The 27,150-nt window shown below is 38.5% G+C and overlaps 1 protein-coding gene across 11 annotated transcripts in view; it reads left to right on the top strand.

Moving 5' to 3' along the window:
- Window positions 1-27,150, top strand: part of ppfia1 (PTPRF interacting protein alpha 1) — a 233,663-nt gene that overhangs the window by 183,780 nt on the left and 22,733 nt on the right. For 9 of the 11 annotated variants that reach the window (XM_055174007.2, XM_055174006.2, XM_055174015.2 and 6 more), the window contains 3 exons: window positions 7,348-7,429; window positions 12,030-12,230; window positions 15,063-15,125. In XM_055174007.2, coding sequence (XP_055029982.1) covers window positions 7,348-7,429; window positions 12,030-12,230; window positions 15,063-15,125 — 346 coding nt within the window. The remainder of the gene's footprint in view (window positions 1-7,347; window positions 7,430-12,029; window positions 12,231-15,062; window positions 15,126-27,150) is intronic. The other 2 variants (XM_055174014.2, XM_055174013.2) reach the window with 1 other exon arrangement.

The following is a 27,150-nucleotide window of genomic DNA, read 5'->3' as shown; positions in this document are numbered from 1 at the left end:
TTAGCAGATATATTTTTACTTAAAAGATCACTCAGGTATTCAATGACCAGTTATGTTTTTATTACCTTAGAATGAGACGTTTTTATCTACATACATGAGGGTCCCCTTACATGGAAGTCGCCATTTTTTGCCGCTATGTTTCTACAGAAGCCCAAACTTTTTTACTAAGTTGTCTCCGATGATGACACATGGTTGTCCGGTGGCTGCTACCATAGTTTCTCTATATGTTTCAAAAACGAGAGGTGAGCAGTGGACTGAGCCGTTGGTTGTAATTTGCAACCTCACCACTAGATGCCACTAAAATTTACACACTGCACCTTTAAAAAAAAGAGACTATAAATCGAGGGTATGGGGGGCCTACAAAACCTCTCAGCCCCAGGGCCTCACATTAGGTTAAGGCGGCCCTGGTTATAAAATACTATTGTTGCCATGGAGGTCCAACAGAAAAAACTTAAGGGGTTTTTCTGCAACACCCTTAAGTTTAAGGGAAACATAAGGGTGAACTTAAGGGAAAATTACACTTAAAGGTAGGGTAACAGATTTGATCCTGAAACATTTTTAGTTATGCTGGTTAAAAGTCTCCTCGCATCCTGATAGCAATCACTGTGTTAAGTTGTTTAAATGTATTTGTAGAAATTAGGGATCCACCGGTTGACCGGCCAGAGATCGGAACCGGACGGTTTTTGCGCGATCGGCAACCGGACGTTTTGGTATTTTTTTTCGGACGATTTTTCCGGAAGTGCACCCGCGTGCACAGACTACGTTTTCATCTTTCGCAAACATGTGTTTTGTGTAAAAGAATTTCGAAATCTGTGCGCAGGACATTAAGATTGCAAGCTGCAATGTCTGTACAAGTTAATCGCGGAGATTAACAACAATACATTCGCAGGGCTCTCAAGTCTCACACATCCACTGTGAGATACATGCATTTCAGTCACGCACACCTTGTATTTCTAAGAGACTGATAACTTTTCCTGCTATATACAATTAATGGAAGAGGCGCAGGGAAGTTATCTGTCGAGTTTAGCTGTCTCGAGTTTTTCTTGCGCTCCTCTGATGTCAATCACGTGGATGCGTGGCGCGTGCACGCACAGAGTGAAAGTTAGAAGAGCAAGATCCGATAAATGCGGTAAATAACGCAGGTTTCTTGAATATAGCCAAATGCGTGTTAAATTATGCTTGATTTATTAAAAAACTCTCCAAATGCTTTGCAATCAGAAGCTTTATCTTACCTGAAATAACGTAGAGGCTTCATGAAATGAATGAAATGACCAGATATGTATTTCATTATTATTGCCACGTAGTACTGAACATGTAACCTTATCTCTCTTAAACACAGCTTAAAGTACATGCTGATGGCAAGTGCTGCAATCCTACTGTAATACAGATTTCATTTTAATTTAGATACATTTGTCTTTTATCAGACTTACCAATTGTTATAATTTATATTTGTGCTGGTCAGTTATGAATACTAGGTAACATTGAACTGCTAGCAAAAACTTGAGAATTTGGTGGCTCAGAGGGGCTCCTCCCCTAACAGATGTTATCTCACTCCAAGCTTTTAAATAAAACCTGAGAGCCCTGCATTCACCACAACAAACTTGGTCAGACATTTAAGTTCATCACCTGATAGAACACAATACGTATCAAAAGTCTGTTGATAATGCAAAACAGGCAAGACATTCAACCCTCACTCAACCATCCATGTCATGGTCTCATTTAACCACTTATGTTTGTATTGAATGTAGCCTACTGCACAGTTCCTGCTGTTAATTTTAGATGGTTACAGTTATAGGTTTCAATAGCCAAACCAAGTTTAGCCTGTTAAATACCAAATAAACATATTGTTTATGTATACTTTCATTCTTTCTTGTTTGTTGCTTGATAAGAAAAAAAATCAGAAACCAGATTGGAATCGGCCAATTTCCTTGTTAAGAAAACGGAATAAAAACCGGCCATGAAAAATCAAGATCGTTCATCCCTAGTAGAAATTTATGTCATCTGTGAAAGGCGTAGGACAAAAAAATGTTCAACCAATCAAAGATTTCGGTCCGAACGGACGTTTCCTTTTTTGTCCCTCATACGTAAGCGTAATTTGATTGCCCACCGGGCAGCGAGTCCACGCAGACACCATACGTCATTGGCGCGTCCACGTGCGCTCACCTCCTGTCTGTAAACAGCGAGAATGGCAAACTTTTCTGCTGAATTGACAACCTACACAGGAGGCACAAAACGAAAGACATCTTTTATAACAACAACAGCAAAAACTGCCTGGATCAGCAAAGAGCAAAAACCCAAATTAACATCGGTAACTTTACTGCTTTACCACGAGATGCAAACAGCTTCAGGAGGCAAAGGGTCTGAAAGGGTCGTTGCACTGTTTATTTTGGTAAGGTAGGTACGTGATATGTTTAATTGAGATGGATTAAGATTCTACTTTGATGAAACATTGTGTTGCTTATGAAATTGTGTTAGTTTACGGATTAGCGTAACGATATAGTTACTACGTCTACACAACCGAAAGTGTGCCTAAACTAATTCTGATATAAACACGTTGTTTATGTTGGTTATTTTGGAAATGTTATTCACTTTGTACTGCAAAATTTTCTCACTGGTGAATGAGACATGAGATGTGACCGTGTGATCTGTGCGTGTTCATGTGTTTTGAAAGAGGCGTGACTTTGGATTGTGATTTGACTGGAGGGTGGGGTCGTTATTTCATTGCTAGGCGGCTACCGTTAGCATTTTTCAAAATGTGTTACCCTACCTAAGGTGCTTTATGCAACCGGGCCCAGGACTTAATTTCAGACACTTATTTAGAGATTTCATTTATCATTTTTCCTCAAGGGCAGATAGATTTGGTTGTCATCAGCATAAAACTGAAATGACACCCCATGCTTGGTAAGAATTGACCCCAGAGAAAGCATATACAATAAGAACAGAAAAGGAAGAAATATGGATCCCTGAGGAACTCTAAAATGCTCTCAAAATATGGAGCTATATAAAGAAAAACCATCAGGATAAACAGAAAACATTCAGTCTTCAAGATAGGATTTAAACCAGTCAAGAGTGCAACCTATAATACTCACAAATTTTTCAGGCGTGATATAAGGTTCTATGTTGATGGTATCGAATGTAGCACTTAAAGGAACAGTATGTAGGATTGTGGCCAAAACTGGTGTTGCAATCACAAAACTTGTGGCTAAAACTGGTACTGCAATCCCACAACTGGTGGCCAATACACAAAATGACAACATAAACATCGGTTGAGGGCTGCAACTCCACTTTTTAAATGACAATATCCTGGCCAGACAACTGTTGTCAGTGATAAAAGTATTTGAAATGAAAATGATTTCTTAATGTCTAGTGACATATCAGGGCCATTTTATGATTAATTGATATAAATTACTTACATACTGTTCCTTTAAATCTAATTGTAAACGTATCAGAGTCTATTTAGTCTGGAGCTAATCAAATATAATTTAACACTTTTAAAAGTGCTGTCTCCGTGCTATGATGTTTTCTAAACCCAGTTTGAAATCTTTCAGCAATATTATTTAGCACTAAGAAATTCTGCAGTTGTAGTAAAACAGTAGGGTCAAGATTTTTTTTAAGCAGGAGTTTTACATTTGCTTTAGGTATTTTGGAATAGTCACTTTATAAAGAGACTTGTTTATTATAGCCAGAGGGCTTTGTCCAACAACATCAAAAACCTTGTGGACATGTACACTGAAAAAAATGATTCATTGAATTTAATCAGTTTTTTTTAAGGTAAGTGGTTGCAATCAATTTATTTAAGCTACATTTAAACAAAAATGATTAGTAACGTAAAATAAAATATAAAACTTTTGTTTAAATGTAGCTTAAATAAATTGATTGCAACCACTTACCTTAAAACATTTTTATTAAATTCAATGAATCATTTTTTTCAGTGTAGTAGGTTTGAACTGCTTAATAATATCTTGAAAGGACTTTAAAGAAATTGTTTGAAATTCATTTAAAGTAGAAGAACAGAGAGAGGGGACCAACCAAACAAAATTTGAAAGAGTAATTTGCTGTCTTATGTCAACTCTTATCTGCAAAAAAAAAAGTAAGAAAACTATCACAAACTGCAGATGATGCATTTAGGCAGACATTACTACACTGAAAAAAATTATTCATTCAATTTACTCCATTTTTTAAGTAAGTGGTTGCAATAAATTTATTTAGCTATGTTTAAACAAAAGTGTTTTGTTTTTCTATTTTTGTTTTTGTTTGTTTAAATCTAGCTTAAATAAACTGATTGCGACCACTTACCTTAAAAATTTTTGTAAATTGAATGAATCATTTCTTTGTAAGTGTAGTTGGATTTAAAACTGGGAATAAAATTGTGTTAAACTGTGATTTAAAACTATGTTAAAATTGTGAATTTTTTAAGGTAATTAATACCATAATTGTCAGTGTGTGAAGTAAGAAGAAGAAGACAAGTAGTTTCCAAATAACATATATAAACTTTACTTTCAAAAGCAGGATGAGTTTACAACACATCATGAACACACTTTGCTAAGTAACACGACTGAGACCGGACAAGGAAGACTGAAACAAGCACAACTTAAATAGGGCTCTAAACCAGATAATTAATGATAAACAGGTTTTGACAATTAGACAGATGAACAGAGGATGATGACTAACTAACAGAGGATAACTAATCTAGGAAGGTGAAACTCAAAACATGCAATGGACACTGATAGGAACGTGACAATAATATCTGAAAAGTATTGACATTTAGCTGCTTTAACAGATTTTTGATACCCGATTAATATCCCTTGTAGTATTTAAAAAGATACTTGTAATTTAAATGGTAAATGGTAAATGGACTGCATTTATATAGCGCTTTTAACATACCTATGGCCATCCAAAGCGCTTTACAATTAGCCTCACATTCACCCATTCACGCGCACATTCATACACCGACGGCGGTGTCAGCCATGCAAGGCGCCAGCCAGCTCGTCGGGAGCAACTGGGGTTAAGTGTCTTGCTCAAGGACACTTCGACACTTGGTCCGGTGGAGCCGGGGATTGAATCACCAACCTTCCGGTTTGTAGACAACCTACATGAACCACTGAGCCACTGCCGCCACTGCAGCCACTGATTTAACTTCATTCCATTTCCATTCCGTTTTACGACATGCACATCTAAGTTCTTTAGTGGTGCTATTTAACCAGGGTTCAGATTATTTTTTTTTCTCAGTGGAGCAAAGTTTAACAATAAGAGATGTTCATCTGTATTTGAGATGTTTAAGGAGGGACCCAGATTATACATAGGACATGCCTCCTCAAAAAGCACAGAAAAGTGCATCAAATTCATATAACATGTAGATTATAAAAACGTCAAATTCATCAAACATGGAGGTTGAGCATGTCACCATTCGGGTTGGGTATCGTTTTCATTTTAGTGATTCCGATACCTAAAATACAACATAAAAGATATAACAGGCAATTTGCTATTGGATGCAGTAATGTACAGTAAGATATAATAAAACCCTTCATGGCTTTGGTGAACGGATTCTCTGCAAATAAAATTACGGAATAAACCTTTTTTAGCGAAAACCAGGAGACTTGGATTTCCTTGAGCAGTAGTCTTCATTGCAGAAAGCGATCTTCAAATAGGAGCATAGAGCCCAGGAGCTGCAGTAACTGTCTGACTTATACCCCATTCACACAGACCTTTGGTCCCAGAAAATGCCTGTAAAATGGCCAGACAGTCTGTGTGAACACAAACATGTCCCGTAAATCTTCTGAGATTGTTGCCGGAAAGTGGACCTAGTAAGATACACGGAAAACCCTCTGTGTGAACAAGAAGCTGAAACAATGCCATAATGGGCGTGTTGTAGTATCACAACAAGAGTTATGTTATGGTTCAGCTCTTTAAAACGAGAGATCAACATTCACGACGAGAAATGTCGCAAACTAGATTGAAGCAGCTATCAGGATATTTTTAAATGAGATGCATAAACCACGCGCCTGCCATAGTGAGGTTGTGCGTGTCATGGCAACTTGAAGTTGGTTCAACTCTTTAAAATGAGCATTTGGACCTGGTTCTAAAATGGACCGGTTCTCCATACCCAACCCTAGTTACCATGGCAACAATATTTATATAATCATTAATCCTGTAACTATTTTACATCATCCATGACTCTACATTATTCTGACCCAAGTTTGAAGTGACATGGCTCTTTATTTTTTTGTAATCTTTGTAAGTCACTTTAGATAAAAGTGTCTTGGGTGAAGCAGCTCTCCAGAGGTTATAATAATAGCTCCTACCAGTGTTTCTGTAATGTGTGTAGTGTAATATGTTGCTGTTGATTTTATTATGCTGATGTCCTGATTGCTGGCTAATGGTGTGTTTACACCAACCGCGGTAGAGGCGTGAAGCGCGAGTGATTTCAATGTTAAGTCAATGTGCAGACGCGTTGACGCGGGTCAGGAGGTCCCGCGGCGCAGAAGAGGCGTTCGGCGCCGAGCAGAAGACGCGTTTCCGCCTCATTCGTGCGTGAAGCTCGCGCGAAAGGCGCAAATTGAGCGTTGTGCACGGTACGCGCGAATGGTGCTTTTGTGCATTTTGCGGTTCACGCGAATTTGCGGCTGACGCCCGAGTTGAAAATTTGAACTTTGGAGGAATTTCGCGCCACGTTTACCAATCAGGAGCCTGCCTTCTGCTGTGGTGGCAGCCCCGCCCAGAGTCACTCACTCAAGCAGTCACTCGAAGCTATATGACACAAGTTGTTATTTCTATAGAGGAGACAGGAATAAAAAGGACCTCGCTTGGAAGGGTGTCAGTAAGGACTTTGGGCAACCTGGTAAGTTGTAATACACACTTTACTTTTGAGTCACGTGACGTTTATCGACCCGCGCCGTTTATTTTCCCCCTATAGTAAGGTTACCCACTCTTGATAAATGCACAAGTAACATCAGTCATCTTGCAAACAGACACTCGCACAGCAGTTGCCCCTCCCACAAGAAGCGGATTTTGCTTCGGAAGCGCGTCAAATGCTTGCTTTTTCCGCGCGTCTACTCCGCTCTTCACGCGCGAATGCATTCAAAGTGTTCAAGCGGCAAACTAGGCGCGGTAGATGCGATTTTGATGCCCAAAACGCGTTTGGTGTAAACTCAGCATAACACAACATTGTAAATTGTGATTGGGTCTTTTTTCTCCTTTTCTCAATTTTTTTTCTTTATCTATTCAAATCCTCTATTCAGTTTGAGAACTGCTACGTATCTTCTACACAAGTGCATTTTCTGTTCTCGGCTGTTGAAACAAGTTCTGTTCACATGCTTAGACTTTAATAATTATTTAATTTCATTTCAGACACGAGTTGCTAGAGGAGGCCTGTAGGCAGGGTCTGCCCTTTGCCCAGTGGGATGGACCAACTGTTGTTGTATGGCTTGAGGTAGGGTACTTTGTACATATGTGCTGCATATATCAAATGCAGTTGTGCCACATATTTATGTTTGCATTGCTAATGCTAATGCTATTGCATTGCAGTTATGGGAATTTCCAGTGGAGCTGCAAATCTATCTTTAATGGATTTCATTAGCTCATTAAAAGTCATGCCAACTGCTAATATTTAACAATAGTTTCTATGTGGCATGAAAAGTACAGCTGCTGAAATAATGTTAACTCCATATGAGTATTGGCAAAAGAAGAACATGATGAAGATGATATACAATCAAATGTTGGTATTGCCTACTAATTTATTGGCCATTCCAAAATTTGGGCATCGACATTTTCTTGTTACAGGCAGATATGAATAAATATCTTGGAGAAAGAGTTAGCAAAGCTCTGAAATCTTAAGTGAGGAAAACATCAAAACTCTTTAGTTTGTTTAACCCTATTAAAACTGAAAAGTGATAAACAACAGAGCTTTGGACAACGGAGCTGTTACATAAACTTCATGTGGCTCATGTCCAAAAAGTCCAAAAAGTGTGAATATGTCTTTCCACTTCATGGTTTTGTACTGATGAAAGTGATGCAGACCTGTAAGAAAGTTGATAACATTTTAAACAGCTGTTAGCATTGTCCCCAGAACTACCACATAAGCTTACATGCATAACCAGGGCCTGAAGTTTACTTTTTTTGACCACCAGCCACTGTGGCAGGTGGATTTAGAAATTCACCTGCCACAGTGACTTTTTACCAGCCAGTTTTTTTTTTGTTGCTTGAATAATGAACGATAACACTGTCTTTATTGTATGAATAATTATTTTTTAGAGCTACAAAAGTAATTTTCTCTTTGTCTTAGGTTGTTTGATTAACTTAGGTTGTTTGATGAACATTAATGACACAGACTTAAGTATGTTAATTGAGGTTACTGTCTCTTTAAGACCAAATAAGCTGGTTTTTGACTCTCTATACATACACTTTAAACATAAAGAAATGTTTTATTAGAAAAATAATAAGATCATTTTGTTTATATGTGCCCTGTCAAGAACAGAAACATTTTATATACGCTTGCTTTAAGGAACGCGCACGCAGACACACAGACGGAGGTGGGAATTCCAAACTGCGCACATAAACGCCCTACATACGTTGTTTTTCATTACTCTATTCACAAAATGTAAGTTAATATTCTACAGTATAAGACACAGTAGGGGAACTCTCTCTAAAGTTTACACATCAAGAGTTCTGATCCATCACAGCACTACACATCTGTGCAACTGTTATTGTACTGTAGCCTATGTCAGCATTGCATTACAGATAATGAGGTCAGCCAGGAAAAACAATACTCTCTTTACTTCAAAACAGATTATATAAACAGGCAATTTTTTATTATAATTAGTTTGTTTAAAAAGTAGACATTTCAGGGCATCATGTTTGTGTGAGGAGTATTTGTGGAGTTTTAATTGATTTTTGTAACGTGTTTTGAGAGACAGCTGGCGGAGACAGAGATGTCCGAATGCGCACCCTGTTTATTTTCTTTATTTGACCAAAAAAAAAAGATTTGTTGTTTTTGTGAATGTACACACATTTAAGAAGACCCTTTACAGTTTCAAATGATGTATAACACGTCAGTGTATGATTATTAATGATGGAGTTTTTTAAGTTGATGCTGCTTTAATAAGAAAAAAACACGTCAAAACGCGGCGGCACATTTTTGGACCCCAGAGTGTTAAATAATCGCTGACACATTCTACCAAGCTTTATTAATTTTACTGTAACTCTTCAATCATTTGCGCTATCAAAACAAATCAAATTGCTCCTGAAAGTAGACAAACTGCACTTTTTGACTATATGGTTTATTAAGGTATTTTCTTACTTTCAGTCAGGCAATCGCCGCTGCTGTCGTGGAGAGCTGAAGTGTCTGATTTAAACATTGAGTTATAAAGTGTGTTAGATTAGCAAGCAGAAGATTTGAATGAATTGAGTGAAAATGGCATCAGTAACAACACAATAACTTATATACAGACTTATATACATATAATACAGTATATTTTTCAAGTCTAAAGTGTTAAATTCTTTTGATCACTAGTTTAATTGAGTCAGATTTCTTCTTCGTCTACTTAAAGTCTGTTTACAAACTCACAACACATTGTAATAATCAACAACTCATAATTTATTGAAAGTCATTTATTTTCTGAAAAAAATTATACATTGCCCTTTGACAATGTATGATGACAATGTGTTAGAAGTTGACGGTCAAAAAAACGACCGTCAAAAAAAATGTGTTAAAACAATCTATTTTTGCTTTAGGATCCAAAGGGTTAATACAAGGGTGTAAAACTCAGTTTAGATGAGGGCCGGATAACTTTTTCAAACCTTTGTGTACTCATAATTTTGGTAATATTGACTAAACAAATTAAAAAATAATTGGCAAGAAACTAGGAAAACATAAGGCTCTGGGAAAACTACATTTGACAAGTACTCAGAAACATTAACATACTTGTGATATACAGTTAATATATACACACATTTACATTGAATATATTTGTAATGCAAACAAATAAAATTATAGATTTGTAAAGTATTACCAGACCTGCCAACCTGTACCCCCGTTGTGTAGCAGGTACTCATTTTGACCTCAAAGTACACTGGTACGATTTGTTACTCTAAACCAAGCAAAATCCTGGTGATGCTTCTGCTGCGTGCAGTACTCAAAACAAGCAACAGAAAAAAGAAAAATATGTCCAATCATAGCACTGGGTTCATCCACCATATAGAAATCTGGGATGATTGATAAGTCTCATAAAGCCTATCAATAACAAGAATCCGCAATCGACGGAACCACAAAATCCTGTGTGATCTACTTCCACCCACTTTCTTACGATTGTTTTAAACTGAGAGTCGAGATGTCTGGCCCCTAAGGTAAACTCAGGGTTCCCACGGGTCCTTGAAAGTTTGTGAATCTGGGGGGGAAATAATTCAAGGCCCTGGGAAGTTTTTGAAAAATATTCATGCCAAGATTACAGGTCATTGAAAGTGCTTGAATCTTATTTTATGCAAGAAGTTTGCCGAAAAAATCCATATTATTCCCTGTGTAGTGTAGGATAATATCATAAAATTTCTAGACTTTTTAAGCACACTTGCTAAACTGTTCACTTTAAATGCTTATATCTACTGTATGCGAATGTTGATTCATACCAAAATGCTTTTTTTGCATAGTTGTGTTTGACACATGAAATGTCTCGGGTTACGTATGTAACTGTTGTTCCCTGAGAAGGGAACGAGACGCTGCGTCGCTCTTACCATACTTCCTGCGTCCCTGTAACGCCTGTTTGGCAATATTTCAGATAGCGATATACTTCCTGGCTCCCCCGTCACCATGTCTTTGTCATTAAGCCTCACCATTGGTTGAATCTGATATACACATTCAGACGCACTTACCCCTGGAAGGGTCCCCAAAGTGTCACCGCAGTGACGCAGCGTGAGTTCCCTCAAAAGGGAACTGTAACAATGTATCTTGACAGGTAACACGATGTAACCTTGCTCTCATTTGAAATGTGTCCCCACATTTAGTCCTTGAATTTGAGGGTATTGGCCCTGGAAAGTCCTTGAAAGGTCCTTGAATTTAGAGTTAAGTAAGGTGTGGGAACCCTGTAAACTGGTCGGGGTGGATGTGTAAAGTTGAAATATAGAATTAGCTTAATCCTATGAAGTTGACAATCTTGTGAGCTCCTTTCATAACATGCACTTGACCGCAAGATGCACGAACATTAATTCTGTTTGTGCAGACCTGCTAAACTTTGGAGAATACAGTATTTAACATTTTAATAATGTTATCAATGACCATATATTGCACATTTTTTTAAACATGATTTTATTTACATTTATAATTATTTTTAAAAGCAGATTAGGGCAGGATAGGAAATAAGTGAGTGCATGTGCAGCATGTTACCTCAAAGGTCCCGTTCTTTCTGTGTTTTTGAAGCTTTGATTGTGTTTACAGTGCACAATATAACATGTGGTCATGTTTTACGTGTAAAAAAAACGCGGTCTATTTCATACAATTTACTTATCTGTATACCCCTCCTTTTACTGTCCTAAAAATGGACTGATGTCTTCCTTGTTTTATGAAGTCCCTCCTTCAGAAATACGTAACGAGTTCTGATTGTGTAGCTTATTTATTGTGTTGTGATTCGATAGCAGTTTAGCTTGCCGTTAGCTTAGCTGGCAACTGATGTATTCCTGTGGCAGAGTTTAGTAAAAAACTGTTCTACTGATGTCATTAAAGCCAGAAGTAGAGGGCTGTAGTACAAACCGGCCGTTCGCTGTAGGCTTTGAAAGGGGAATTCTGTTAAAGAAAATATATTGCCTGCCAGTGAACTTTGAGCTATATTATTTTACAGGTATTATTTATGCTCTCACATCAACATTACACACTAACTAGGGTTACAATTGGATCAGAGAGAACATGACCTATGTTGTAAATGTTGTAGATATTGCTTTTGGGTTTTACACAAACAAACCTAACTTTATCTGTATTCATCTCAAAACTTTTTATTGTCATTGACCAATTGTCTTTCTTTTCCTATTCTATGTTTTTTCCCAAAAAGCTGTGGGTGGGTATGCCCGCATGGTATGTGGCAGCCTGCCGTGCCAATGTGAAAAGTGGTGCTATCATGTCTGCCCTGTCTGACACAGAGATTCAACGAGAGATAGGCATCAGCAACCCTCTTCACCGCCTGAAACTACGTCTTGCTATTCAGGAGATCATGTCACTCACCAGTCCTTCAGCTCCACCTACCTCTAGAACGGTACAAAACATCTTCGAAAAATACACACACTTACACTGACATGACCAATGACAACAAACTTGCACTCTGTAAGAGACAAGAAAGAAATATATTAACTCTTTCACTGTCAGTGTTTTTTTTTAAAGTTGCCAGCCAGCGCCAGCTTTTTTCATGATTTTCACAAAAGTTTAAAGCCTTCCAGAAAATGTTCTTCTTCAAATATATAAACATACAATATACCAAATGAAACTTTCATCCTACCTTCAGTAGTTCTTTTTTGTAATCAGCTTTTGAATATGGGTAGGTTTCTGCAAAAACACCACATTTTGAGCAAAAAGCAGAGATAATTCCATTTCTGTGACGGACTTTTCATAGAGATCCCATTCAGAGCCATCTTTAAAACAGACACGGACATGCAGCAGCTTGCCATAGGGCAATACTTCTGGGTTTAAAAAGTTCCACCTAGTGGAAAACAGCGGTATTGCAGAAAGACGGAAAATCTCGTCATTGGCGGGAAAGCGTTTTCTCTTAATTGACGAGGTATCTCGTCAATGGCAGTGAAAGAGTTAAACTCTTTAAAAATGAACACTTACAAACTAACAAAAATACACTTTTTAAATCAAGAAAAAATGAATAATAAGGGGCAAAATGCCACATAAAATCAAGCTTGTGATGGCAACAGTCAAAGTCTTTTAGTATTTTGTGCCAAAATGTGCAATAGTGACAATCACTGAAGTAGAAAACAAATATTAAATTGAAAAATAAATTAATATAAAAAATAAATATCTTAAACTTAAGCATTTGATCTGTTTTACAACATCAGATCTAACAGTCAAGCAAGTGCTGCAGTGGTATCTTTGGAGAGATTTGTCTTTAATAAAAAAATCAACTGATCAACGTGTAAAAGAGGACATGAGAGAGGTCACTGTGCTTTGCATGGACAGTATCACCTGCAGTTCTAAAAACACGCTTGTCTTCTGTCTCTCTTGCTGTTTTCGCTGCTACAACCGTTTTTGTTGCTGTATCGCATTCACTTGCTGATGCTAGCAGATAAAATTAAACAAAAATGTGTGCTTTGGTGTAAATGGGTAGATGGACATTACGTCAAGGAATGAGGACATGGAGTGTGTCAAAATATATTTTTTATGTTTGGCATCGATGTATCGGATTGTAAGAAATAAAATCTATGTATCGATCCGTATTGATGTATTGCTACACCCGTAGTTGCCACATCTATTTAGTATCTCTACACACTTGAGAGTCGTGTCTTTATATAATCCCCCTGCGTTTCGGTGATATTAATGAGATTTATGTTTTTGTATCAGTGAGACAAGTATAGAGCTTTGCTACAGAAACCTGCGACCAAACATTTGGTGTTTTTACCAAATACTTCCTTTTGTTCTTTAATTTCAAAACTTGAATCACTTTTGACAGCCTTATTTCTCCTGCTCCAAGGCTTGCGCACATGCTTTTCTATGGAGTTGTCAGTTTTTGCTGTGTTTCAGAAAATCACACTACTCAAACACTCCATGACCTGCCCGGACTAATAGAGCATTTACCTTACTGAATCTGTGCCATAATGAAGGGAGGTCCTGCACAGTTTTGGTCTACTGATTTAAAATGTTTTTGTATAAATATTTAGGTGTCCCAGATGTTTAATTCTGGTGCCTTTACACTGACTGTAATGCAGCACAGCCCTGTGTCAGGCCTTCCAGCTTTTCATCTTTGTCCCACAGCTCTGCATCCATGTGTCACAGCCCTGCATCCGCGTCCATGTGTCACAGCCCTGCATCAGTGTCCCCGTGTCCATGTGTCACAGCCCTGCATCTGCGTCCCATGTCCCCACGTGTCCATGTGTCACATCCCTGCATCTGTGTCCATGCTTCACAGTCCTGCATCTGTGTCCATGCGTCACAGTCCTGCATCCGCGTCCATGTGTCACAGCCCTGCATCCTTGTCCATGCGTCACAGTCCTGCATCCGCGTCCATGTGTCACAGCCCTGCATTCTTGTCCCACGTCCCCGTGTCCATGTGTCACAGCCCTGCATCCATGTCCCGCGTCCATGCATCACAGCCCTGCATCCGCGTCCCACGTCCCCGCATCCATGCATTACAGCCCTGCATCCACATCCATGCGTCACAGCCCTGTATCCTCATCCCACAGCCCTGCATCTGCTTCCCACATCCCCGCGTCCATGCATCATAGCCTTGCATCCATGTTCCATGTTTCACAACCCCGTGTCCCTGCATTTGTATTTATGCATCACAGCCTTGCATCTGTGCCCCACAGCGCTGCACCTGTACCTTAGCCCATTAAAACATGTGCCGCTGCCCCTCTCTGGTCTTTTAATACGTGTTTTAAGACCTCTGCAGTTTAACTGGTGTTTATGCATGTCAAAGTACTATGTTTTATTTTGAGCATTCACACATAAACATTTTTTAACTGTTTGAAGAGATACGTATGAGGCCTAATTATTCTATATATTTAAATTTGATTTATCTAGCACTTTTCACAACTGCTCATCATACCAAAGCAGCTTCACATGAAATAGAAACAAAGAAAACAGAGAAAAGCAAAAAACAGCAAGTTTTTAAATATAGTTTAGGATGGGAGGATTTAAAGTTACATAGAGGGTTCTATGTAACTAGTCACTTTCTGCAGTTATAGTGGTGTGCATCTCTTTTATTGACGCATTTCTCTTTTCTCACACATTAACAAAGTATGGGATGTATTGCAAAGGCTTGCTAATAACAACAAATTCTGAATAACAATTTATTCTCCTTTTTTAATGATCCCCTTCACACATGTTGTAAATTCTCTTTTCCCATCACTCACACTTTGTCATGAGATAGTCTTCAGGAAATATATGGGTCACACATGAAGAGATGGAGAGTTTGGCAGCCACGCCACCCACGGTCAGTCAATGTTTCAGATCTCATCCTCTTCTCCATTTGTTTGTGTATTTGTCTTTGCATGCGCTGTTTCATGTCACTATGATGTCACTAAATGCATGTGTATGTGCTTACATAATATGTCTTGGTTATATTTCACCCTAAGATTCAAAAACAATGACATTTTCCAGTTATTTTCATGGTAGACAAGCACTCCCACCAGTTCTCATTATTGTAATGCAAAAACGCTCTTTGCCTGGGCACACTGTTTTAATGTTAATGTCCATATTGTGAATACTACCGAGAAAAATGTAATGTGTGTATCTAGTTTGTACATACAGTCATGTAAAGAAAAAAGTACACTATCTTTAAACCACTCTATGGTTTTATGAATCAGAACATAAATAAAAAATCATCTGATCCCTAGCAGGTATTTAAATGAGGTAAATGCAACCTCAGATGAGCAAACACCAGACGTATTACACAGTGTCCTTACTTATAGGAAAAAAAAGTGGAGAAGCCATATTTAAAAACACCCTTAAACATCATTACTACTTCCACAGGAATAAAGAGGGTTAGTAGCAGCCAGGTGCTGATAATCAAATGCCATTTGTTCATTGATCATCAGTAAATGTGTGAGCACCTCAGCTGAAGTTTTGGTACTTCGCTGGTCTGAAGCATTCAGGCATATGTTAAAGCTGCACTGTGTAGTTTTTTGAGTTAATTCTTAGCAAAAACTCAGGTGTTCTTTCAAAAATATGTGCTCATTCATGTGTAATTACTTCCACCTACCAAAGTGTAGAATCTGCTATTTGGAATACATTGTGCGAGTCGCTCGACTTGAAATACATTCGCCGACGAGGGACATTACTGAAATTCAAGCTCCGCCTTTCGCACTTTCAGACTACACTCACGCTGGCCGCTTCTCAACTAAGCTGAAGCCTCCCGAGGTTGCATATGTAGGCGGCATACGTCATCTTATTTCAGAATATTAACAATTATAAAGCTGACAATTATTCTTAGTTAATTGTAATATGCTTATGACTTGTGAAAGTAAAATGCTCAGTTAACTTAAATAAACCAGGCTTAATGACATATGCGACCTGCATAGGCTGAAAGCCTTGAGATTGAGCAACAGCCGCACACCGCGAGGACTCGCGACCTAATGCTTTGATTTGAGGCAGACTTGAAAGACTGTTGAAGACATATTCTCGAGGACATTAAAACGAGTCGCCAAGGAGAAAAACAGATTTTAAATGACAACGTGACAGGAAAAACAAAGAGGACCAAAGTCGTCAGGGGCGGAGTGGGACCAAAATATCTACCGGGACATTTCGTAGACCACCAGCCCTCCATGGTAGAAAAAAAAAGAAGGAAATGACTGCACAACATGAAATACCAAGTGTTATAATAATTATTATTTTTAAAAGATCTTTAAGTCAACAACAGTACCTAGTTTTACGTAAGCTAAAGTTTAATTTGGTTGCCAAGCAGTTGCTTATAAAATGATTAAGCCTATTAGGAGAGAGGGATGTTTAATGTAACAAAATGTCAGTCATCGTGTGATAACGAAAATATAACGAGGCCTAGACTACTTGTTCTGAGCATGTTGTCAGTGAACAGGCTGTATGCTGGCTAAGTTGCAGACACTCTGTAACAAAAACGTTTTCACGAAAACCTAGGTTATGGCAAAAATTCTTCGTACAAGAAGGCCATTCTCAAATAACAAATCTATGAAACCACATTATATGTGTACTCCATCAACCTGTACAAAATCATACTGACTGCACGGATGTACACTTACTGACAACAATACGGAAGCAATACAAATGAAAAACAAAAATAGAAATCATGGTTGTTTAAAATGCTTTTCAAATGTTGTAATTCTTAACTAAGTGCAACTCCAGGGGCCCGTACCATGAAAATGGCTAAACAAACTCAGGGTTACAGGATTAGTTTCAGGTTGACAAAACCAAGCCAATGTGCAGGCCTTGTTGGTAAAAGCTATTTTCATGGTACCCAAAACCCAGGATTTGCACAAACTAATCCTAAACAAAGCTGGCTAACCAACTAAACCAGCTTCATGGTATAGGCCCCTGCTACAGATAAACTAAAACAAGATAATATCAAAACAAAACTTACTGTGACATCTCTTCACAAATCTTGTCATTGCAACCGCCAATAAACACTTATAAACACACACAATAAAGACTTTAAAATGATGTGATAAAGCACACGTAGTTAACCAACTAAGACTATAACACTAGTAAGTAAAGCAGGGCTAAATGCAAAAACAAGTCTTACCTTTTGTAGTCGTGCAGTTTTCATTCCACAAGTGGCCATATTCAAAAATGCGCGCAAATAATACAATTCACTTCGACTTCGCTACAATTTCCCGGTGAAAGAGAACATGTATATTTATTCACAGAGAACAAATCATATTACTTCTGGAATAATGTATGCAATATGCATGGCGCGAGTGTGGGGGAGAACCGAGTCTGTTTGAATTTTAAAACAAAAAAGGAATTTACTTCCGAAAATAAAGATTACAACAGCAGCGGTCATCATGAGACCTCCTGCAGGGAAAGGTTTGGGAACCCCACTGTTCAACTTCAAGCTGCGCTGCAGGAACGACAGGCTGATGACATCAAAGTACCGCGAGGGTGAGTCGAGAGATCATCGGAAGAGTTTGCTTTCGAACCGCTCTCGCGGCATGTTGATGTCATCTGCTTGTTGGTTCCTATGTTATAGCATAAAGTCGAACACACGTGTAAATTATCCCTATTAGTGATGTACCAATGTTCAGATATGTTCTACTAAAAATATTTAAAATTATATTTAATGAGCATCATTATAGCCTGTTGATTTCTGGAGTTTTGTCTTCTCTGTGGGTGAACGAGGATAAGCTTTTTTTATTGGTTGTTGCGTTAAAATGTACCCAGATACAACAGTGCTATTTTCTGATTGGCTATCGTGTAGCCTCTTTCTTTCTTTTTGATTGGCTGTTAAGCTGCACTCTCGACTGGAACTCCGCTCAGGGGAGACGGCTTCTTGATAGAGCGATGCGGCTAGATAAATTTTGGGCGCTGCGGCATATTAAATATGATTAATAGTTTTTCTGCGTGAGACCGGCCCTCAAAACACTACCGGCCCACCGGGAAAAGTCCCGACTCTCCCGATTGCCACTCCGCTACTGAAAGTCGTATTAGCACAAACACATGGTGTATAGCGCTTTTTTTAGCCTTTCATTGATAAAACTAAAGCGGCTCATATGCTTTCATTAGTTTCATTTTATAAGCGTGTGAAAGTTGCGCGATCTTATTTCAGCAATATCAGAGAAAGCTCTTACATATACACGGACAAAACATTGGTAACATGTTTACATAAAACACAAGCAGTGGACTCTGACATAATATTAGTTCACATCCATTTAAAGCCGTCATTACTCCCGGCCATGTTTAAATGACAGGAGAGTGACTTGTCCACAGACCATTCTCTCAGTAATCTGGAGAGAAGCGGTCAAAAGTGGACAAAAGAGACTGATTTAAATACCAGGTGTAAATGTGATTTGTCTATCTCGTCCACTTGTGCGCTGATTGACAACACATCTTAATACCAAGTGTAAACAGCCCCTAGGATATTTTCCTCACGTTGATGAAAAAGGAGTGTGTAAGCTACGTTTATGGTTGCTTTTTGTTTTGTTTTTGTCAGCTATTATAACAGAGACGAAGGTGCTCTTAAACAGGAAATAATATATGGAATAATTTGTGCATCTTTGATTAACTGTAAGAATACATTTCCTTTAAATATCATTTTTGTCAAATAAAGTTTAAGAGATAATAATGTTTTATCCACTTGCTTATTTAGACTTGCGGTTAAAGCGTGTTTGCCGCATTTACCTAAGAGTTTATTTCAGTATATTGCCGTTTTTCCGGTAATAATAATTAGGGGTGGGAATCGCTTGGACCCTCATGAATCGATTCAGAATCGATTCTTAGGGTCCCCATTCGATTCAGAATCGATTCTAATTTGCATATCTGTGACGTCATTACGTCACATTTGCGTTAATGTTTGCGCTTTTGCTACTAGTCTCTGAACTGTCATATGCTGTACTTTAATGCAACTAAGAGATAAATAATGTCATTCTTATATACATATATGTCCTGTTTCTGTTGTAAGACATTAAAACCAGTAAAAATAGTAATTAAACGTGACATATTAATTCTATATGTTAACCGGAATTAACTTCCACGAACTGACTAATGTTAAGCTTCTAATCATCATCATTATACACAGTGATTGGCAGTATTACTGTATTTATATAATGCAGCTCACCCAGCGACTGAATAACAAACTGTGCATATTTTTACAGAAATATATTCATGTTATATCTAAACAGTCAGCGGATGGTTTAGGGCAGGGGTGTCCAATACGTCGATCGCAAAGGCAATGCCGGTAGATCACACAACTGCTGCTCCACGCGCGAAATTGTCATTATGGTCTTTTAGAGTGATTGTGAAACACGCAGGTCTTTTTGAGTTGCTGCGCCTTTTTTCTCAAATGTGTTTTGCCAGGCCACTGCAGCTCAGTTGTCTTTAACTTCCAAAATTAACAAGGATCCGCATTCTTGTCTCACGCAGGAGAGACGCGCACGGTGTCTTTGTGTGAGCGAGCAAACGAGAGAGGGAGAGAGGCAGCGTAGCGCTGATTTGTATGCTTCTGATACTGTTGTGATACTGTTGTTTGTTTCAGTAAACCGCATCTCCGCTATTTTAAGGAGTACTCGACATGTACTCAAGGATTTTTTAAAAACTCCTCGAAAAGAATAGAGATATATGCAGTATAGTCCTACAAGCATAAGCATTTAAAGTGTTCTTTCTCTTCTGCTCTTGTAAGCTCCGCTATGTGCTCGTGCACTGCGCGCTCTCTTACGTTGTCCGTGTGCATCACCGCTCCCCCAGTTGAGTTCCGCCTTTTGGTTCTGAAAACGTCACGTTATTATTTTGTAAAATAACATATAAGAATCGATTCTTGACATTTGTGAATCGATTCAGAATCGGCCCACGTCCGAATCGCGATTCATCTAAGAATCGATTTTTTGTCCCACCCCTAATAATAATACAATTTACATGTCAATCCTGCTTCCTTGTCTGTTTATTAATTTCATTATGTGTTAAGTTATATGTGGATATTTATTGCCATACGAGACGTTCATTGCCGTTATATGAATACTTTCGTCTAATATTAAAATCATATGCGGAATAATGTGTGCAACTTTGAATAACTGTAAGAATAGACTACAGTTCCTTTGAAAAAAAAATGTTTGTCAAAGTTTTGAGAAATAATAATGTTGTGAGGATATATACAAGACGTTTATTGCCGTTGAATAATCTCGTCCATGGAAATCACATAGCAAGGCTATAATTTGGTATACTGCAGTTACCCTGGTAATTTTATAATATATGGAGATAAAAACCTTTGCAAATCTGCTGATTTAGATTTGACCCATTCATGTCCTGACCACCAGGCTCGAGATTTTAAACATCCTTAATCCACACTTAGTATATCAAATAATATCTCATGATCTATCATCATTACGCTGTTTAACCCTCTGGGGTCCGATCATTTTGGGACACTCTCAGAGGTTCTGACATGCTCTTACATTTGGCCTTTTTTCAGTTGCTTTAAAACATAATAATGGGAATTGTCTCATACCACTGCGTTCAGCACAAACTGGGCTAAAATATTATATGAGCTACATGTATGTACATGTTTGTGTTTTTGAGAGAATGTTTATGCGTGGTTTTTAAAAAAGCAAAATTTTTAAGTCACTGATATAAGTCCACAAAACCCATACTAAACATGTTTTAACAAGACTTTCCTAAACATAATCTAGTAGTCTAGAGTTTTTTATTTAAAATGATGTGACAATCACCATGCCTACTTATTCACATAAAACAATGTATTGATTTAGAAATTGTAAGACACTTTTTGTTTAGACGGGCCGTATGCGAGAAGGATTGATTGACAGCAAGCAAACAAAGGCTCGCATAATGAGCTGCATAATGAGGCAGGAATGTGAGAATGAACTACAGTGAAGAATGTGAGGACAAATATATACATGTTTGTTTGAGGTTTATTAAGTTAACAATATAATCAAAATAGATTGAAATGGTTCATATCTTTTTTAACAAATAGGAATTATAGTGTATCTATTGGGCAACATAGCTCATCTCCCTGTAATCTGACCTGTGGTGTACCTCAGGGTTCAATTTTAGCTCCTGTCTTATTTTCCATTTTTATGTTACCTATAGGCTCTATTTTTAGGAAGTATGGTGTTTCTTTTCATTTATACGCCGATGACACCCAGCTTTATCTACCACTGCAGCAAAAAAGCAGCGAACCCTTAGGTCCTCTCCTTTCTTGTTTAAATGAGCTACAATCATGGCTAAAACAGAACTTTTTACTGCTTAATGAAAATAAGACTGAAATTATTTTATTTGGTGTCAAAACATATGATGACTATGCCCCTCACTTTGGCCATCTCGCTTCTCACTTGACCCCTGTACTTAATAATTTGGGTGTCTACATTGATAAAAACCTTGACTTTGATAAACAAATCAGTGTAGTTGTGAAATCCTGTTTCTACCATCTAAGACGCATTTCCAAACTTAAAACTCTGTTATCAAAAAAAACAAATTGAACAGGTTATTCATTTGTTGGTTCTCGCACGATTAGATTACTGTAACTCTTTGTATTATGGTATCAGTCAGTCATCTTTAATGCGCCTTAAGATGGTACAGAATGCAGCCGCAAGAGTGTTGTCAGGTAGATGTAAGTTCGATCACATTTCTCCAATCTTAATCTCTTTAAATTGGCTACCAATTATTTCACGAATTAGTTATAAAATCCTTATTTTTGTTTATAAAGCCCTTCACAACCAAGCACCATCTTACCTTTCTGAGCTAATTAGTGTTCATAGGCCAAACAAACATCTGAGGTCTGCTGATCTTGGTCTCCTTTCAGTCCAGAGAACCAGATTCAGTCGCAGAGGCGATCGAGCTTTTGCGATCTCTGGCCCTACTTTGTGGAATAAGCTCCCATTGTCTATTAGAGCTGCACCCTCCTTACCAGTTTTTAAATGCAGACTCAAAAAACATCTACACTCTCAGAAATAAAGGTACAAAAGTTGTCACTGGAACAGTATACCCTTTCAAAAAGGTACACCTTTGTACCCAAAGAGGGCATATTAGTACTTTGAACTGCCAAAATGTACCTTTAAAGGTACATATTTGTACCTAAATGGTACATATTAGGACCTTTTTTAAAGGGTACTGCCCCAGTGACAGCTTCGTACCTTTATTTTTGACAGTGTAATGGTGTAAGATTTGTAATGTTGTATCATGTAACTGTCTTATGTCTTGTTATTTTATTACTTGTTATTCTTATTTTATTTTATTTTATGTTTGTGATTGTGTTATACTTATTGCTGTTTTCTTTTAATAATGTACAGCACTTTGTCCTAACTTAACCGTTGTGTGAAAGTGCTTTATCAATAAAGAAAGAAAGAAAGAAAGAATAAACATCTGCAGCAATTAATATAAAAAGCTGTTTTCAGATGACTGTTTTCAGATGCCCATCCCCTTATCGTCTAGCTTCTGTTTTAAACATATTTCTGTAAGCGCGTATGAACTTTAAAAACACATCGCATATGGCGCGTCCATGTGCGCGAGCTCGCGTCTCCGTGTAACGCAGCGCTCATAAAAACGGTGTCGCGTGTAAAGCGCAATGTATGGAATTACCTTACTGTAAACAATATGGAATCATTTTACAGCAAATCCCCCAGTGCAGCATTTACTCAAAGTTGCCATGACAGATACGAAAGTGAATAACTGTGTCTTAACACTGTACAACATGTAACAGATATCCGCCATTACGGGAGGTCACGCGTACTCGTTTGTAAATAAGCATGTAAACATGGAATCATATTACAGCACACACTTAAAAGATACAGCAGTTCAGGCTTACTGAAAGTTTCCATCAAGGATATAAGTGAATAACTGTGTTTAACACCGTTACAGCATGCAACAGTGAAATCCGCCATTACGTGAGATCGCGTCCGTTTGTAAACAATGCGAAAGTTTTTCAATCCGAAGCGTGTAGTCTGCTAAGGTTGCTTAACGTTACTGTATGTAGGCTGAACTGCACAAGCCATGAGCATATTAAGTTACATGATAGCAAATATAAATGGTATAAATTTACTGTTAAAGTTACTTACTTCTAATCCAGCAGTGCGTTCTCCATTGTTCTTCTTAGGTAATGTTTAAGATAAATGCTTCTCTTCCTCAATGTCCAGACATAAATGAAGATATTCCTCACGTGTGTGAATTAAGTTTATAATCCAAACATGTCAACAGCTGTGGGCGTGACCAAATTAAAGATAATGAAGTCAGCCAGGAAAAACGGTACTCTCTTTACTTCAATGCAGCTTGTTTAAAAGTAGACATTTCAGGCTTTCTTTGGATGTGTGTATCATGCTTGTGTGACAAGTATTCGCGGAGTTTCAATTGATTTTTGTAACGTGATTTGAGAGACAGCTGGCGGAGACAGAAATGTCTGGATGCACACCCTGTTTATTTTCTTTATTTGACAAAAACACAAAGATCTGTTGTTATTGTGAATGAACACATATTAAAGAAGACCCTTTACCATTTCAAATGATGTCAAACACGTAAGTGTATGATTATTAATGATGGTGTATTTTAAGTTGATTCTGCCATGATAAGGAAAAAACACGTCAAAACGAGGCCCCGCGTTTTTGGACCCCAGGGGGTTAAATTTTGCTAGTCAGTTTCTGGTTACTAGTGCAGTTGCATATGGAGTTTTTTTTTTGGAGCGCTGCACTTAAAAATCTGTCGTTCCAACACGAGATCTCAGTGTGCAGTCATTATTCATTGATGGTATAAAGTTAAGCCCCCTCAACAATTTCATTTGCCTCCTCAGTCATTTCATCCTGCATCCGGGCCTGATTCCATATGACGTGTAAACACTTAAAGAGTAACTAAACCCTTAACCAACTTTTTTTAGTTAATGATCTGTAAGAATGATGTTTATTAGTGCTGTTCATTGATTTTAGTAAGTTTTTTGACATTTGGGTATAAAGTGTTTCAATACTACAATATATATACTACACCCTGTTTATTTGCTGTTTTTGAGCATGCGCGGCGTGAGAGGTCGTAAGGGCTAGAGCTCCTCGTGGCGTGAGAAACTTTGGCTTAAAACATGTGGTTTTTTAAGTCCCTCAACTATTAAAGCTTATGTTTAATATTAAAGGGATACTTCACCGTCATATTACATCATCGGAGGACTTTTTTGCAGAACCAAAATGCAGATATCTCTCCTCTCAGGGGGAAATGAGGGAGGGAAACATGGTCATTCAGTAATACTGCCGAGTTTCTACAGATACAAAGCTGAATGCTAAATCGGTGAAGTATCCCTTTAAGTAAACCCAGACGAAAAGGAAAGAAAAGGAAAAAGTCAAGAAGAGCGATCCTATGTTGAAAGGGAGACCGCAAACGAGGCAACAACGACAAAGAATGGCAGACGTGGGAGAAGCAGCAGAAGCAATTGGCTTCGATTACAACGCCAGGTTTGATGGTCTAGAGTCTAAACTCAACAAACTATTGCAAGTTAATACCTCCACTAACACGCTGCTTGATTCCGCGGTGAAGAGGATTGAGGCATTGGAAAACCGATTTGAAAGCGCGATGGCCGAGGTTCATGATTATGGTGTTTTGGTGGAGGAGCAGCCGTACAGGTGCACTTGAAAAGAAGCTACAAGATGCTTTGGATCATATTGATCAATTGGAAAATAGGCATCGCCAGAACAATTTACGTTTGGTGAATGTTTTGGAAGGTAGCGAAAAGGATTTGCCCTTGTCCGCTTTCTTGGTTAAAATCTTTGCGGAAAAGTGGAAGCTTTAGAAGAGGACTTTGAAAGGGCGCACCGTGTTGGGGCTAAGAGAGATGATACCAGGTATCCACGCGCTATAATTTTCAAGCTGCATCACTATCAGAAAAAGTTGTATATTTGGAAAGCAACTCGCAGACAAACAGAAGGTTGCAACTTTAAGGTGGTGCCTGATATGTCTCCGGCTGTGCGGGAGAAAAGGAGGGGGTTCTGGCCTTTGAGAGAACAGTTGCATCAGATCGGCATTAAGACTTTTCTAAAATTTCCTGCGATGTTATGTGTCGAGAATGGAGACATCGTAAATACCTTCACCTCACTAGAGAAAGCTAAATTGGAACTAAAAAAGAAGTATCCAGGTATAAAATGACTTGATCTTGCAGAACTTGGTAAGAACATTTAGTATTTTTAGATCTCCGCTGAAGAAATGAAACTGGACGTAAAAATACTGAACTTGAATATAAAAAATATGCCATAATTGAATAATTGATGGAAACTGGTTGTTTATTTAATTAATTAGTTAATTTATTTTTATTTGGGAAATGGCTTAAATTTGGTGAGATCTCTATAAAGTACTTATTCGAATTTAATGTAATAATAGCAGTGATTAGGTATTTGTACTGATAATTATTATTGTTAATTATTATTATTATTATTATTTTATGTGCATGTATGCGCATGTATGTATTATTATTATGTTTTCTTTTTTTCCTTTTTTTCCTTTTTTCTCTTTTTTTGGGGTGAATTTTTATTATTAATATGGGTTGTAAAGGGGGATGGTATTATACGAATTATTGGGAAGTCACTGTTTCCAGGTCAGATGGTACTGGGAGTTAAGGCTCTAAAAAACGCTTGGGTTACTCACGTAACCCCGGTTCCCTGAAATAACGTGAACGAAGCATTGCGTCAGTTAGCTGACGCTATGGGGGAAAACTCCTGTTTACTCCGTGACTGAAGCCTATTGGTTAACGTCTGTACAAAGTACAGACCAATGACGTTTGAACCCGCGCGCGGGAAGTACACGTCCTTACAGTATATAAGCGCGGTTCAAGCGTCAGGAGCTCATTATTATTCGACTGAAGCGCGCAGCCGAATACACTCGCTGCGTAGACGTTTGTAGCGCGGCAGGTGACGCGGTGCTTCGTTCCCGTTGTTTCGGGGGGCCGGGGTTGCGTGAGTCGCCTAGGCGTTCCCTTTCAATACGGTTCACTTCGCATTGCGTCAGTTGGCTGACGCTATGGGGGAACGTAATCACATCACGCCGTGCATACACAACGTACAGAAGTGCCTTACCGGAGAGACTCTGCGTGTTTCCCTATACCCGGCATATTCACAGCTTTAAGCAATGTGTAAGCACCATATAAAATGTTGACGCGCACACGGTGGGGTTTTAAACGCACCGGGGGCACATAACATAGCACAAGACGGCGAGATACCGAGCGCGCCGCGGGTGTGCGAGATAAGTAAATTCAGAGTCACGTTGGTGAGCTCGCTGAGCGCACCGTGGTGTACACATAAAACGCATGAGCGTGCATGATTGAGCCGAGAGAACCTGCGCTCGTAGGGCAGGGACGTCTAAGCTGTACAATCTGACAACGTAGACGGCGAAGACCAGCCGGCCGTGTAACAGATATCAAATAGATACCCCTGTAGACCAAGTCCATGAAAAAGCCAAACGCTCACAGAGTGGGCTCTATATAGGACATAGCTCATAGAGGGGCGTGAGCCAGTGCGATGGTTTCAACGATCCATCTAAATAACCACTGTAAGCAACAGACATACATAGTGAGTGATCTGCGAAGCTCACGAACGGCCGATCTGACTATAATATGCGGCAGAACGGTTCGTAGCGTGGGATTATACAGATACCACAATAGTGTGAACCCAAGTGCGCCCTCGAGCGCATCGGGATGCATATAGGTAGTATTATAGTGCACAGATCGGTGAGCTGTCCAAGCGCGCCGTAAATGTGTTCTGATAATAAGTTGTGCGCACACGGGTGAACCCTTCAGTGCACCGTGAATGCGTATAGATAAATCAATGCACAGAACGCGCCGTGAATGTGTACAGATATGATTAATG

This window comes from Misgurnus anguillicaudatus, chromosome 15, assembly GCF_027580225.2.
Source record: "Misgurnus anguillicaudatus chromosome 15, ASM2758022v2, whole genome shotgun sequence".
In the NCBI taxonomy this organism is placed as follows: domain Eukaryota; kingdom Metazoa; phylum Chordata; class Actinopteri; order Cypriniformes; family Cobitidae; genus Misgurnus; species Misgurnus anguillicaudatus.
The sequence above is the reverse complement of the archived record's forward strand: the minus strand, read 5'-3'. Positions and strand labels throughout refer to the sequence as shown.